The sequence below is a fragment of the Neofelis nebulosa genome, chromosome 11 (assembly GCF_028018385.1).
Source record: "Neofelis nebulosa isolate mNeoNeb1 chromosome 11, mNeoNeb1.pri, whole genome shotgun sequence".
NCBI classification, from domain to species: Eukaryota; Metazoa; Chordata; class Mammalia; order Carnivora; family Felidae; genus Neofelis; species Neofelis nebulosa.
The window spans coordinates 65,121,648-65,138,779 of record NC_080792.1 but is presented as its reverse complement, the minus strand read 5'-3'; the positions used below and the strand labels follow the sequence as shown (position 1 = coordinate 65,138,779).

Sequence of the window (17,132 nt, the reverse complement as noted above, 5' to 3'; positions counted from 1 at the left end):
TTCTTCTTCTCTTACCTATTCTTTCTTTTTTTCCTATATTACTAAACTGTCTCCCAGGATAACATACTACTTTTATATCAGAAAATTTAAAAGACAGTTCCTCCTACATCCAAAAAGAATTCAATTTTAAATTTTTTTTTTTTTCCCAACGTTTTTTATTTATTTTTGGGACAGAGAGAGACAGAGCATGAACGGGGGAGGGGCAGAGAGAGAGGGAGACACAGAATCGGAAACAGGCTCCAGGCTCCGAGCCATCAGCCCAGAGCCTGATGCGGGGCTCGAACTCACGGACCGTGAGATCGTGACCTGGCTGAAGTCGGACGCTTAACCGACTGCGCCACCCAGGCGCCCCAAGAATTCAATTTTAAACCACCAAATGTTTCTGAACCTTAACTCAGGTCAGTATATAATAACAAATTCAACATCTAAGTTGACAGTTATTAAACTAAACACACAAAGATATACACACACAAAAGAACAAAAGTCAGAAAAAGCTGAATTTGTAAGAGAAGACTGGATGAGATGTTTTAAAATCATTAAAGACAAGTCAGTTCTATGCACTGACATGGAAAGATACTCAGACACAATTACATTAACGTGACCTTTAGGGAATAATTACAAAAGAATTTCACCTTTTTAGATGAATATTCCCAAGACTTTTGAATTTTTACCAAAAATGTTAGCTTATATTAATAATAATTTATAAAAAGTAAATTTTAGGTAAAAATATGTATATGTATGGAGATAAAGCTATGGAAGAACAAGCACCAAGGTGCTGGCAACCTGTTCTCTCTCTCTGGTTCCCTATTCTGATTCCTTCTTCCACTTTTAAGGATCCTTGTGATTACAGTGGGCTCACTAAGATAATCCACAATTATCTCCCCGTCTTAAAATCAGGTGATGAGCAACCTCAATTCCATCTGCAACCTTAATTCCTCTTTGTCATGTCACCTAACAAGTTCATAGATCCTGGGGATTAGGATGTGGACATCTTTGGCAATGGGGTCATTATCTTGCCTACCACAATTCTACAATAGTATGAAAATTTTAAAAACATCTACCTATTAAAAGACAAGCAAAGAAATTAGCCACCTAATATATTTAACAGATACACAGTACATGGGAATAAAGGATAACATAATTGTTAAACAAAGTTAACTTAAAATACAAAAGGGCAAAATGAAATCTATCACTTTTCTTTTATGGATGAGTGCTCTTGGTGTTTTATCTAAGAAATCTTTGCCTAACCTAGGGTCATGAAGGTTCTGTTCTGTTTTCTTCTCAAAGTTTTATAGTTTTAGGCCTTATGTTTAGGGCTATGCTCCATTTTTAGGTTTCTATTGGGGGGGGGGGCATACAAATGTCTAATTATTCCAACACCATTGGATGAAGAGATTGATACAAGCAATAATGCTGATAACTCTCGAATGCATTACGCTGAGTGGAAGAATCCAGATATAAGAAGCTATATAACCGGATGACTACATTTCTATGACACACTAGAAAAGGCAAAACTATAGGGAGAGAAATGAGATCGGGATTGCCAGGGACTAGGGAAGAGAAATGAGTACAAAGGGGCATGAGGGAACTTCTGGGGACAATGAGAATACTCCATCATATCTTGACTGTGGTGGCACTTAATGTGACTACATACATTTGTTAAAATTCAAAGACCCACACAACTAAAAAGGGTGAATTTTACTTTGTAAATTATTCTTCAAAAAAACCTGATTTGAAAAATTATTAAATGACAAGATGAAAAATGTGTAATCTGTTTTGCAGGCTCCTCAACTTTCTGAATTCTAAAAATGTGAACTTTATCCAAGTTAAAAAGTAGCAAAGAGTGGGTTGCCTGGATGGCTCAGTCAGGTTAAGCATCTGACTTCAGCTCAGGTCATAAACTCGTGATTCATGAGTTTGAGCCTGGGGCTACCTGCTGTCAGCACAGAGCCCACTTCGAATCCTTTGTCCCCTTCTCTCTCTGTGCCCCTCTGGTCACATACTCTTTCTCCAAAAAAAAAAAAGACAAAGAGGGGGGTTGGGGGATATGCAAAATGGGTGAAGAGGATTAAGAGGTACAAACTTCCAGTTCTAAATAAGTAAGTCACGGGAATGAAAAGCACAGTATAGGGAATATGGTCAATAATACTGTAATGCATTTATTGTGGTGAGCATTTTATAATGTATATAATTATGGAATCACTATGTTGTATACCTGAAACTAATTTATTATTACATGTCAACTACAATTAAAAATCAGGGGGGCCTGGGTGGCTCAGTCGGTTAAGTATTGAATTCTTGATTTCAGCTCAGGTCATGATCCTGCAGTTCATGAGATCAAATCCCGGGTCAGGCTTTGTGTTGACAGTGCAGAGCTTGCTTGGGATTCTTGCTCTTTTTCTCTTGCTCTCTGTCCCTCCCCCACTCGCACACATGTGCCCTCTCTCTCAAAATAAATAAGTAAACATAAGAGCATGCAACTCTTGATCTCAGGGTGGTAAGTTTGAGTCCCACATTGGGCATAGAGCCTACTTAAAAAAATAAAGTAAGGGGGGTGGTGCCTGGGTGGCTCAGTCGGCTAAGTGTCCCACTTCAGCTCAGGTCATAATCTCACAGTTAGTGAGTTCAAGCCCCACGTTGGGCTCTGTGCTGACAGCTTGGAGCCTGCTTTGGATTCTGTGTCTCCCTCTCTCTCTGCCCCTCCCCCACTCACACTCTGTCTCTCAAGAAATAAAAAAAACATTAAAAAAAATTTTTTTTTATATTTAAAAAATAATAAATAAAGTAAGGGGCACCTGGGTGGCTCAGTCTGTTAAGCAGCCGACGTCCACTTTAGGTCACAATCTTGCAGTTTGTTAGCTGGAGCTTCACATCAGGCTCTCTGCTGTCAGCACCAAATCTACTTTGGATCCTCTGTCCCTTTGCTCTCTGCCCCTCCCCCACTTGTGCTTTTTCTCTTTCTCAAAAATAAATAAGCATTAAAAAAATAAATAAAAAATAAAAAAGCAAAGAAATGAAAAGGTGGAAAACTAAACGGTCATTCCCACACTCCCTTACCCTACCGCCACTGCTTGAAAATAAAAGGAAAAAAGCAACAGAGTGAGCACTAAATAAGGCATTATCCAATCGCCACAGGCTAACTTTTCAGGCTAGTGACCTAACAATTTAACCAATAAAACAAAGAAATAAACAAAAAGTGAAGTCTAAGAAAAATAATCAATAAAATAATATTTACCTTTGGAATCAGCATTTGGGAACAGCCTGTTCCATGGCACCTTATTTTTGTGTGGAAGAGAAAGCAAGTAGTTTCTAGCTTTTAAATTTATTATACAATTCAGGTCTTCCTGTGATGGGGATCCAAGAATACCTAACAGATAAAATAATTAGCTGTTAATTATCAAGACCCACAGAGGCTGATCACACACTATTAGCTATGGGGCAGAATAGATCCTACTAATTGTTTCCTCACCACGTCCCCCCCATGCTTACCATTCTATTTTACAAGTTTTTATAAGGATCCTTAACATTTGAAGTCAAGCAAGATTTAAAACTCATATCTATCTTGGATTAAAGAGTTGTCAAAACTATTCTTCGTTTCCTGATGTGCCTCTGATGTAAACTAGGGCAGGTGAACACAGTAAATCTAGCCCCTAAAATGTTCAGTAATCTTACCCAGAATGTGGTTCAGCTGGTCGAGATAATGCTTCCCCGGGAAGATGGGCCTGTTGGACAGCATCTCTGCCAGAATGCAGCCTACAGACCAAATATCAATGGACTTGGTATAGCCCTGCAGTGGGAAGAGAGAAAAGACTAAGAAGGATATGTAATGTTACATGACAAGTGAGATCCTCCAACAGCACAGGTACATGGCTCATGGGAATTTTACCTTCTCCTTTGGTTCTATAATTCAGAAATAAGAGAAGAGAGCATGCAGATACAAACAGTAATCTGGCTTTCTTATAAGCTGTTGAACAACCAAGATTACTTGATTTTATTACTCTCTTCTTAACTTATTATTAGGTGAGAATTTCCAAAGTATATTTCATTCCTTTTTTCAAATAATTTGAGAGGAACAATCCTTGTAAGTTAAAGCTGGAAAAAGGAAAAAGCAGTAACATCCCTTGCTTTAGGACATCTATGGCCCATTTATTCATTTTGAAAACCTGGAAACCAACTCAAAAGAAGAGTCACTGCTACACCTCCAGAATATTTTTATACATTTTCAAGTGACTGCTACAAAATCATTTTCAAAAAAGTCAGGCTGAAAACCCTTGATCTCTGTTGGGGGGTGGGTGGGTGGAGTATGTGCTGGTTCCATCATATTTTACCAATCCGTATTTCTTGTTTTATTTTTCTATTCAATTTTCAGGTATAATTTTTTTTAAGTTTATTCATTTTGAGAGAGAGAGAGAGAGAGAGAGAGAGAGAGAGGGAGGGAGAGGGAGAGCGAGCAGAGGAGGGGCAGAGAGAGGGAGAATCCCAAGCAGGCGCCGCACTGCCAGCACAGAGCTCGATGTAGGGCTCGATGTAACAAACCATGAAATCATGACCTGAGCCAAAACCAAGAGTTGAACCCTTAACCAACTGAGCCACCCAGGTGCCCCAGGTATAAATTTTCTTTTAAAGGAACTCTGTAAAAAGACTTGGAATAATTATGTCTAAATCATACAACAGTGCAAAAAAGATAGCTTGGTATAGTGGTAAATGAATAGAGAAAAAAACTTTCCGAAAATCAAACAATGGTCAGATCTACAGCTATGATAAAATGGGGTTGAATTTCAAGGTCATTATTCCCAAAATTCTTGTAATCCAAAATAACTTTTGCTTTGGGCCAAAACTAAATGAAGAGGAACACTTAAAAACTTACAAAAAATAAGCAACTAAAAGGAACCAGGGCTCCCTGGAGAAATGGCTACTCCAAGTCTGGGACAGAGAAAGTATTAGGAGGTAAGCCTGGAGCATCTAGTGCCAAAAAACAAAGCAAGGAAATGCTCAACATTAGTGGGACCATGTCAAAGTGACTCCCATTAGAAAATCTGGGACAATTTAAACATCAAATACAGAATGGCAACTATGGAATAGCCACTGAATAATATAAACATGAATTAATAAATGGAAAGAACTAAAACAAAGGAAGAATGATAGAGCTACAAAATCATCAATGGATGGTAAAAACTAGTGGTTACAAGTATGATGAAGAGAACTTACACAACTTACAGTATTCCCCACAAATTCCTATTGACCTAATAATAATTGTCATAATTAGCCACAATTATCACCATTATATGGTGGAGAACAAGAGGATACCATTTAACCAAAAGATCAATATGAACTTCACCAATACAGACATAAACCAGATATGCCTTCTGATACGATACACTGAGAACAAAACACTGTTTTCTGAGGTATTCGTGCCCGGAATACATGACACAAAATTGGGGTGCATCTACAAAACAGTCAACCAACCTGTACCCTTCAAAAGGCTTCAAAAAAGGCTGAGGAACTATTATAGATTAAAAGAAACTAGAGAGGGGTGCTTGAGTGGCTCAGTTGGTTGAGCATCCAGGGTCATGGGAGCCTGTGTCAGGCTCTGCACTAAGTGTGGAGCCTGTGTGAGATTCTCTTTCTCCCTCCCTCTCCCCCTCCTCTGCTTGTGCATGTGCGCGCGCTCTCTCTCTCTCTCTCTCTCTCTCTAAAAAAAAACAAACACCACACACAACAACAACAACAAAACATTAAAAAATAAAAGAGACTAGAGAAACAATGCAATGTGTGAGCCTAGAGTAGGGGGAGAAAAGCTATAAAGGTGATTATTGAGACAATATCCAAAATTTGAATATATACAGTGCAGTAGATATTGAACCAGTATTAAATTTCCCATTAAAAAAAAAATTTCTCACTTTTGATCATTATACTATGGTCATATTAGGGAACATCCTTCTTATGGCAGGGTTTCTCAACCTTGGCACTACTGACACTTTAGGCTGGATAAGCCTTTGCTGTGAGGGCTGTCCTGCACACTGCAGGATGTTTAACAGCATCTCTCACCTCTAACTAGTTGATGGACAGTAGGTAGCATTCTTCTCCCAGTTGTGACAACCGAAAATGTCTCCAAACACTGCCAAATGTCCTCAGGAACATGAGAATTGCTGTTCTAAGGAAATACACACTGAAATGCTTAGGGGTAAAGGTGCACATCTACAACTTACTCTCAAATGACTCAGAGGGGAAAAAACACACATGTATAGAGAGAGAATGAGAAAACAAATGGGACAAAGGGTAAAGAACTGGTGAGTCTGAATCTGAGGTGGATCTGAAGTATTACAGAAGTTTATCCAGTTCTCGCAAGTGGTCCTGGGTTCCATGTGGCTTCCCTCTAAGGATCTGAAGAGTGACGTTATTTTGTACTTCTAAAGTGTTTTCCTTTTCATTCATTCTCTCACAAGTGTACAAAAAATTTTTCCAGATGCTACATGACATGAGAGGATACCATTCACGAAATAGGACATCTGGAAGATCTGGATAACCCAGTGAACTAGTATTTTCCAAATGCTTGATTCCAAAGCATGCATCAGTGAGTGTAAGGTAGACCAATGGATTTTAGTAAGACAGTACAAAAAGTTCGGTGGCATGGTTTTAGATTCCACAATTAACTTTTCATTTTGTTGAGTTTCAGTGTAGTATCAAAAAGGAACAGCCACAGCAGCTGAAAAGACTAACATACATACCCCCTTTCCCAACTACGTATCTGTGTGAAGCCTCTTCTTCTTAGACTTAAACCAAATCAACCTACTGGACAGATAGAGTACAGAACCAGGTGAGATTCCAGCAATGGTCTATTAGGCCACATGAAATTTGCAAAAATGAAAAGAACGCCCCTCTTCTAACTAAAATGTTTTTGTGGTGGAAAGTAAACACACTTTTTATAAATAAAACTTATGTTAACAAGCAGCAGGTTTATTATTATTTAGAAATTAATACTTTTTAAAAGTCTTAGTGTTAATTTCTATATAGCAAATACTGATGGAGAGACTCCACATAGACAAATCTTGTTTAGGATATTTGACACTTTTTAAGAAAGTGAAGGGGTCTTGGGGCTTGAATGTTTGAGAACTACTGCCTTATACTTTTCTTGCAAGTGGGAAACTATGAAAATAAAATGTTACACACACACACACACACAGAGCACTCTAGCCTGTCAAAATGGAGACGATAGAAGTATAAAAATAAAAAGGTGATAATGGACAGCACATATTTCATGAATCCATAATAATGGCTTTTTTAAAAGTTTATTTTGAGAGAGACTGAGTGACTGTGAGAGAAAGAGGGAGAATCTCAAGTAGGCTCCAAACTCACAAAACTGCGAGATCATGACCTGAGCTGAAATCAAGAGTCAGACGCTTGACTGAGCCACCCACCCAGGTGCCCCTATAATAATGTTTTAAAAACAAAGGTGGGAGACATAGGAAGAGAAACAAAAAAAGAGAAAGCTCTTCAAAGAAAAATGGCAGCAAATTAGTGTAGAAGGAACAATACATTTGGAAAATTACCATTTTGCCACCCCCAATATGATAAGTGATAGAGACCAGGAGTCACCAAGGTAAACACCGGAAACATGAACTCCAAGAACCTGCGGGGTTCCCGCCAGAAAAGTGTGACCTAAACTGAATCATAAGGAACCAGTCTGTACTCTGCAAAGCATTGAAGTTCATGAAGAAGACAGAAAGGGTGGGAGGAATGTTCTAGAGTGAGCACAACGCACAAAACTTGATTAGATCACAGAGTGAAAATAAGACAAAAACAGCTGTAAAGAACTTTTGGGTGGGATAACTGGGATATCACTGAATTAATGCTGGTTGTCTCAGTGTGCTAGGGGTACTATGACTGTGGGGAAAGAACACTCTCCCCCTTTAATGAGTATCAGTATGTCCCAAAGGGTCTAGTAGTAAAGTAGTTTATGTTATGAAGTGCCAAAAAGTTGACAAAGGAAACAGAGAAGAAGGGAGGGAGGCAGGCAGAGACAAAAGCTAGCAAGGGAGTAGTAAGATGTTAATAGCTGGTGAACCTAGGGAAGGGGTATATGGGTGTTCACTGTACTCTCAATTCTTGTAAGGGTTTGAAAATTGTTCTAAATTAATAATAATAAAAAAAATGAATACAGCACTAGAAGTAACATTCTCAGTCTAGAGGTGCTATAAATAAAAAATAATTCACACTCAGTTTTGATTATAGTTAACTCTACAAGCAGGAAGTGCTGGGCACCTTGTGGAACAGAGGCCACATTGTTTGGTTATTTCCCTCTGGTGGGTGAAGACAGTAGAGTCATCTCAAGTTGGAATGGAGGCTGCAAGACCATGAAGGCACCAGGATAAAAAGCACACCAACAGCTCTCCCTTACAACCAGCAGGCACTGCACATGTGCATGCAAATGCTTCTGGTTTGGAATGGCTGTCACATGGCCAGTCCAAAGAAAGAACCTACTATTTGGGATTATGTGTAATACAGAATTATAAGAATCAACACGACATTTTCTTCTCTGAAACATCTGTTACACTAAATCTTTCTTTATAATGGAATTTATTTTAATGCAATTTTACTTTTATAACTTAACTGAACAAATGTATATCAAGAATAACTAACTGCTTTAAACAAATTCCATTTCCTCACAAAGCAACTTAGTGTTCATCTCAAGCCCTTCTATTTATAAACGATGGAGGAAGACAGTAAACCCCATGGGCTAATTAATTCCCTTTAAGCTTCCTGGGTGGATTTCTGGTTCCTAGAGCTGAGACACAAGGCCCAATGTCTACTTTTATTGCTTTTTTTCATGTATCTTAACATTACATTAACAGTAGACGGTGCTGAAGGAGGTCATCAAGACAATGTGACTAACAGCTGACCCTTGAGCTGAACCTGGACAACAGGAGGCTCCTCGCTCCCTCCCCTATCCTTGGGATACATGCTCTGCCCACTGTTACCACAGTGGCGCCATTTTCAAGGATGTAGCTGGGAGAGAATAGCTATTGTTTGGACCATCTGGGCAGCATATGTGACACAGCCAGTTAAGGCCTGGACATAAACTTTTAAGTTTTGGTAGGTGAGTGCGGAGATCTATTCACCTTGCAGCTAGCTGCCCAAGACAAGACTTGTAATAAGTTCCTTTACTTCTTAAAACTGCCATGACCAATTTGGAGTGCTCTGCCTCTTCAGTTTCTCCTTGCCCACCTGTACTGGGGCAGTTTGCAAACCAACGGAGGAATTAAGTTCAAAATCTCCTAATTTGAAGTATTGGATGTAGAAGTATGTTGGGCCCACTTACTTTCTCAAATCTGATACTTCATTCATATATTATTTGCAAATGATATATTAAAAATACTGAATCTCAATCTCCACAGCAGCCTTCAATGCTTGCCACCTGGTTTATAAACCTAACAAAGATACACTTCACTTTTTCTTACTTTTTTAAGAATCCATAGTAGTTCCTATTCTTTCCACACCTTTCTTCAAACTATGGTATAATTTTGCTGAAGAGACATTCTTCGTTAGACAAATCTGACCTGTACAGGACAGCACTGGTCCACCTTCGGAAAACTACATACTATAGGAGAACCTCTAACATAGCCAGCCTAGCCTGTACTCAGCAGTGGCAGGAGCAACTGTAAAAGCTGCCATAGGGAGGACTTCAGGAGAGCTGACCAAAGGCTAGGACAAAGATCATTTATTAACAGTGACCAGACAGGCACACACACCTTCCAACTCTCTAACACATCAGCACTACTTCAGCTGAGGTAGAGAGGTCAAAATCCAGGGCCCAGAAGTTCAATGCTGACCTAGAGATTAAGACAGCACCTTCATTCTGGGCCAGACAGGCCAAGCCTCAACGTAAGTAGACACAGGCTTCCAAAATTCTTTTGCTTCCTGGTTTTCTTTCTATGCAAACCTGATCCTTACCTTGGAATTCAACATAATTTCTGGAGCCCGGTACCAACGTGTGGCTACGTACTCCGTCAGGAACCCTGTGTGATCATGGTCTGGATCTGCAACGCGGGCCAAACCAAAGTCACAGATCTAAGAGAGAAAAAAATGGGACGCCTTAGAGATTCTAATGAAATTAATATCAAAAGATCAGACAATAGCAATAATGATGATGGTAAGTAGTTGCTGCCACTCCTATGTGGCAGATACTTTGTTGGGAATTCTATATATTCATTCTTATTTAATCCTTACAACAACCTGAGAGGCAGTGATGACTATCCAAAGTTGGAGATGAGGAACAGGTTACAGGAATCTGTCCTCACCTTTCATTATCTGCTTATCCTATAGTAATCTTGCTTATGTCACTTGACAAAAACTGTTCTGAAGTTACCAGAAACTGTCCAGGGTCCTTTCTCTGGCCATCTCCTGCTGGCATTTCCAGGATCATCACACTGTCAGATCACCTTGACTCACATTTGTCTTGTTTCTTAGGTTTCACTTCCTGCTATTCTTCTACCTGTTCCACAAATGCAGATCCTTCCAAAGATTTTTTCCACTTCTTTCCCTTCCATGTATTCAAATCCACTCCCAAAGCCTTAAAAGATGTCTCATATACAAAAGATGAATCTTTTTTTAGGTAAATATCCAGCTTCTAATTTCTCCTGACTCACAAAAGTACCTTCATCATCTGGTCATCCAATACTTTAGTGCTACTCCAACCTCCAACATATAAAATATCTGTAAAGTACTATACAGATAGTATAGTATTCTACTATATAACTATAGAATACAGTTGACCCTTGAACAGCATGGGTTTGAACTGTGCAAGTCTGTTCACATACATGGAATTTTTTTCAATAAATATATTGGAAAACTTTTTGCAGATGTGCAGCAATTTGAAAAAACTCATAGATGAAACCACATAGCCTAGAAATATCAAAAAAATTAAGTTAGGTATTATTACAGGAATACAGTATATAATACATATAACACAAAGTATATGTTTAATTGACTGTTGATGTAATCAGTTAAAAGCTTCCTTCTGGTCAACAGAAGGCTATTAAATTTTGGAGGAGTCAATAGTTATATGCAGATTTTTGACTATGTGTGTTGTGTGTGGGGGGGGGGGGGCAAATCGGTGCCCCTAATCCCTGTGTTGTTCAAGGGCCAACTATACTTAGACCCATATAATTGCAGGATATTTTAATTCCTTGACATCTGGGGAACTAACCTGAGAAAGAGACATATTAATAAAGACAGGCCAGAGTACAGTACAAGGCAGCCTGGAAAACAGATTGCTTTGGAGGCTTACTGCTTTAATTTGGCTAAGAAATTATAAGGGCCTGAGCTCAGGCCATAAAAATGGAAATGAGGAGGAAAGGACATGCTTGAGATACTCATAGGACTTAAATGGATGGACAACAATCTCTGCTCAAATATCCCATAGTTTAGTGTTTCAATAATTAGGAAAGGTTCAGAAAGCTTCCATCTACTTCACAGATGCCTTCCTCTAGCTTTGGACACTGGTATCACCACATGGTATCTCTGATAAGAGTTAAGTATCTGTGCTGCATAATCTCCATCAACATGTATCTTCAAAAGGAACAACTATCGTAATTGCTTCTCTATTTGCTCTTCCATAGGGCATTTTCTAGGTGTACTCTCAGAGTTACATAGTGAGGAAATCCTGGGTCCTACTCCATAGCTGACAGCCAACTCTGGCCATTGTACACTCATTAACTTCAGTTGAGGTGACTTTCACCGTAAGTACCAACCTTACCTTTCTAAGATGGCTTGCTTGTCAATCAATGCCATTACACTCCTAATAGTTATGGGCCTGTCAGAGAATCTGGATGAGGTATGGCCATAAGCTTGTATGTGGGATCACAGGAAATTGTAACTTTGGCCTGGCTGTTCTTAGGCTTTCAATGTACCTGGCAAGCGGTTTGTTTCTTTCCAGCATTTTCTACCAATTCCAATGACATGAACTGCAGGAGGGCTTCCCAGTAACCATGCACAGGAGGTTCTCACTAGCAACATGGTCCTATTTGTGGCATGATTTCCAACTCAGAGAAGCAACTAATGACTGATTTCTTCTTACATCCAGAGGCGAGTCCTCTAAGCCATTTAGAGCCATCACTTGCCATGTTACCCACCACCAACCCATTTCAATTCTGTGGCTTGAATTTTTGAACCTATCTATGACCCATAGTTTCTCTTTTTTTCAAGGCTAACACTTCATCTGATTTAAATTCAACCAAAGCTCACCAGTCTGCTTTCTGCTGTATAGATGGGACACCTAAAAGCCACATTTTGAATTGTGCAGAGTATATGCATCTTGTCAGCAGAACAAAACCAGCATAGGCTCCAGACCATGGCCACAGATCCTTCACCGCCTCCTATGCCTGGTGTCACACAGATTAGATGGGTTCAGACTTGATACATGGCTTTTCACTGGCTAGCTGAATCAAAAAATAAGTCCCAAATAGATTCAGAAAGCCAGAATATAAAACATTCATAGATAAGGCAGATTTTCTAAAGAGGACCATACCACTAAAACCCATCCTCCATGTTCTTCTTATAAGGTCTTTGAACTTGTATCAAGAGGGTAGGGTCCATCTTCCCTCCTCTTGAATCTGGGCAAACCTTTCTAACAGCCTGAACCAAGAAAAGTGATACTATGTGACTTCTGAGGCTATATCATAAAATGCAACATGGTTTCCATCTGGGGCTCTTTCTACTGGGGAATTTGGAACCCTCTGGCCACCTCAGGAAGAAACCTAGGACATGTGGGCTACATGTGGGTGATCCAGGTGACAGCCAGTATCAATTGCCAGGTATGCAAGAGGATTCCAGCCCTTACCTTTGTGTCTTCTAGCTGAGGTCCATATATGAAAGCAGAAAGCAGCCATCACTGCTACCCCTTGGCTAAATTCCTGACCCACAGAAACTAGAAGCTAACACATGATTATTGTTTTAGACCACTTTCTCTAGGTTATTTGTTACAAAGCAAAAACAGCTAACAGAGTGGTAGTGGACACAGTGCTTGTGATGGGATAGGCACCCTTTGAGGAGGCCCTGTTGAAGCGATACTGGGACACCAAAGAGATGCTAACCATGGAAAGACCTGGGGAAAGCCAGAGCAACACTGTAAAGAATCTAGCTGGGCAAATGTGAAATGGCAACTGAACCTGAAACCTCATAAAGTGGCTCTCGAATTGGCTGCTTCTACATCTCGACTGCCATGGCCTTAGTTGAGATTCAGTTTAATTTGTCTGGAAATTAGGGAAACTAGACTTTACCCACCTGTAAGCTAATTCATCCTCTAAATTCCTGCCTAACTGTTGTTTCTAAAATATAAGTCACCTTTCTGGCTCAAAAATCTTGAACCAATCCCTTCTGTCTATTGAACGAAACCCAAATTCTTTAAGTGTGACTTTTAAGACCATTCATATGCTGCCACCAAACTACCTTCCTGATCTCATCTCTCTCACCATATTCTCCTGCCCACACCTGCTCCTATAGACTCCAGACTACACCTGCTTCTATGACCTGACTATGCAATGACCTCTCCTGAGTGCCCTATCCATGCCATTCCTTTACCCTAAACCCTCAGCTTGAAAGCTCTTCTGAGAAGTTTCCCAAAAATCAACACCAAACCCGCCCAAGAGCTGACTGCTCACTCTTCTGAACTCCTCTAATACTGTTAGAGGTATATTAAAATACATCATAAAGTCTATGATAGGTAGCTTTGCATACACCCATCTCTCCAGCTAAAACAGAATTAAGTCCCTAGAGAAAGGCAACACTTAACTTACTTGTTGACTTAATTGTTAATGGAGGACTCTCAACATTTGGTCAATAAATGCCTTAAATGTTTATAGGAAGCACAACTGGGATGGATTGACAGATACTCTAGGAGTGACTTTTTTTTTTTTTTTAAACAATATCTGAATTACTGATAATCTCTTAAAAAATAAAAATCAAGGGGTGCCCAGGTGACTCTGATGGCTAAGCATCCAACTTCAGCTCAGGTCACAATGATCTTACTGTTCATGGGTTTGAGCCCTGCATCGGGTTCTCCGCTGTCAGCACAAAGCCTGCTTCCGATTCTCTGTCTCCATCTCTCTGCCCCTCCCCTGTCCTCTCTCTCAAAAATAAACAAACATTAAAAATTTTTAATAAAAAAATCAAGGTTCAGTTACCAGGGTTAAATCTTATGTTAAATAATTAATGTTAGTAAAATTACACCATTCAAAGTGGCAATATTAAGGAAGGGAAGGGTTGCCTGGGTGGCTCAATTAAGTGACTGATTCTTGATTTTGGCTCAGGTCATGCATGGTTCTGAGATACAGCCCTGTGTTGGGCTCCATGCTGGGCATCAAGCCTGCTTAAGATTCTCTCTCTCCCTTTTCCCCTCCCCACTCATATTCTCTCCCCACCCCTAAAAGAGGGATAATTAAAAACTGGAATTACAAGCATTCCTTTACTAGGAAAGACAAAATAAGCCTATCATGCTGAATGCTGCAATATGCAATACATTTATTTTCTTAGAATTAAAACTAAAGGTGCAGTTGTTCTTCCTCATCTTCCTCGAGGAAATCCAGTCCTAAACTTTTTTTTTTTTGGTGGGGGGTCATGTGACATTAAGGGTCTCTGTGGTGTTGGGAGAACCTTAGCAGCCCAGTGGGGTAGGTAGGATCCAAGTAGAGTTAAAAGGGAGCCCCAGATCAGGACATGGTCTGTGTGTGAGGTGAAGAGGGTGTTCATGCGGGGAGGCAGCAGCAGTCTGCCCAGGGTGTTCAGAGTCTGAGCAAGGTGAGCATATAAGCCATGGGTTATATTGCACAAACCAATTATTTCATTGCAAGTTGCAAAATGGGGACTTTTCTGATTTTATTATTTCTTCTGCATTTATTATCTGGCATTCTCAACTGGAACTGTGTACCCTGATGCACAAATCCCAGTGGAAAGACAGGAAAAATGTTTAATCCCTTTACTTTAGTTACAAATTTTCAGATTAGTGAGTTGGTGTTAAGGGTAATTTTGTTGTATTATTTGCATCCCCCACACCTAGCACAGGGCATAGAACCAGCAGGCTCTCAAAAAATTACTGGTTACAATTTAAAAAATAAAGAGAGAGATATGGGGTTTAGAGCTCTAAAAGATGCCACAACTACATCCACGGTCATCTATGAAATGCTCATACGATTTAAAAAAAAAAAAAAAGTTAATGCCACAACACTGAAGACTAGCCAAATTTACATGGCATTAACCAAAAAATTACCAAGGCTATTAAAAATTTTTTTTTGTAATTCCATACAAAGGAAGATATAGACCAGTAGGATATGGTACAAGAAACAAAATAACCTATAGCACTCCTACTACCTGGCTACTTTTTGGGCTGTTTAAACAGATTTTCATTAAGCAAAGGAAGCCCCAAGGATAGATTTCATTTCATATGTTCCAGAGTCCTCTTTCCGAAGCATACCCAGAACCACAAACACTGTGATCCTGGGACTCTTAACTAGGATTTCTGTGGGCTCAGTCTAGCAAACATCAAGGACAGAGACTGCTAGAGACCTCATACCCTTGGAAATTCCATTAGAAATATGTTAGCAGAATCTCCAAACAGGATCTATGACCCTTGTGTTTCTGTGGCCCTGAGAAATAAAGAGGGAGTCTATAAGAGAGGCTTCCAGAAGGGTTCTAAGAGGTCAACATCTTCTTGTCTCAAGGTTTTAGATAACAAGTGCAAAGTATGTTTATGGAAGCAGAAAAAGAAGTCTTAACTGGTGTTGCCCTTGACTGGTAGGAGTCAAAAGTTAAAGGTCTAAGACATTGATAATAGCTGATATCCTGAGGGCTCAAGAGTAGAGAATACTTTAGTAACAGAGAAGCCAATGGAAAAAGGAAGAAATGACATATATAACTGTCCACTTGAAATTTCAGAAAACCCTAAATAACAAGAGATGAGTAAGATCACAGGTTACAGGGGCGCCTGGGTGGCTCAGTCGGTTAAGCGTCCGGCTTCGGCTCAGGTCATGATCTCACAGTCCGTGGGTTTGAGCCCTGCGTCCGGCTCTGTGCTGGCAGCTCGGAGCCTGGAGCCTGGAGCCTGGAGCCTGCTTCGGATTCTGTGTCTCCCTCTCTCTCTGCCCCTCCCCTGCTCTCGTTCTGTCTCTCTCTGTCTCAAAAATAAATAAAACATTAAAAAAATTAAAAAAAAATTTTTTTTAAAAAGATCACAGGTTACAAACTTTCTAAGCACAGGAGCTTGTGGTATAGGCAACATGATTACTGGAAGGTACTGAGGATGTGATGGATATACAGTGATTTCAGAGCTCAAGCAGAAAAGACCCTCTTCCCCACTTGTGCTCTTTTAACCCTCATGTATGCACCTGAACTGCCACTGTGCCCTACCCTGCCCTTTGGACATGTTCAACAGGACAAAACGGAGGACATATCGTACTCATCTTTACAAATGAGATTCTCTCCTGAATATTTATACCTATGTGAATGAATCAAACCCCATATGAACATTTCAAAATGTGGGTGAACTGTACTGCTGTAAATATCTTAATTATCCTATTGTATTTCTGAGTCTCTGTGTTACACTGGGTTTTGAAAACAATACTTGGGTTGTGCAGATGGCCAACAACACAGATATATTAATGTGGGTGTAAATTTTGGTGAGCAGAGAATAAAATGGCCCTAGGTAAAGACAAGCCCACAAACAATGAAGAGACAACAAAGTTGTCTGATTCTGTTTGTTTCTGTCTTAACTTTTTTTCCCAGAAATATTATATACTGAAAATACTGGAGAATGTTTCTCCCAAAACAAAAATAATCTGTCATAACAGAGTTGTGATGGTAAGAAATAGAAAGAAAAAAAGAAAAATAGGAAGAGACATAAAAATACTATTTTTCAAGAAAATCACTAAGAGCCAACGAAGTGTGGCCATTCCTACAAGCAGCTTCATTCCTTTTGTGCCCACCTGGCTTTTAGTTACATACATAGATCCGTGGAAAGGATCTGGTTACACCCCATGTAAGAAGTATATTAATCTAACTGTAGGATCCCAAGAGATGACAGAGTCTAACCCAACTGTATCTAATGTAGGAAGCTACCCTCTACCACATCTCACAGAATGTTG

The 17,132-nt window shown here is 39.7% G+C and overlaps 1 protein-coding gene across 1 annotated transcript in view; it reads right to left on the bottom strand.

Annotated features, from left to right (window-relative positions):
* Positions 1-17,132, bottom strand: part of MAPK1 (mitogen-activated protein kinase 1) — a 105,801-nt gene that overhangs the window by 19,735 nt on the left and 68,934 nt on the right. Inside the window, exons 4-6 of the mRNA XM_058692855.1 lie at positions 9,952-10,068; positions 3,673-3,787; positions 3,236-3,367 (exon numbers count right to left, since the gene is read on the bottom strand). Coding sequence (XP_058548838.1) covers positions 3,236-3,367; positions 3,673-3,787; positions 9,952-10,068 — 364 coding nt within the window. The remainder of the gene's footprint in view (positions 1-3,235; positions 3,368-3,672; positions 3,788-9,951; positions 10,069-17,132) is intronic.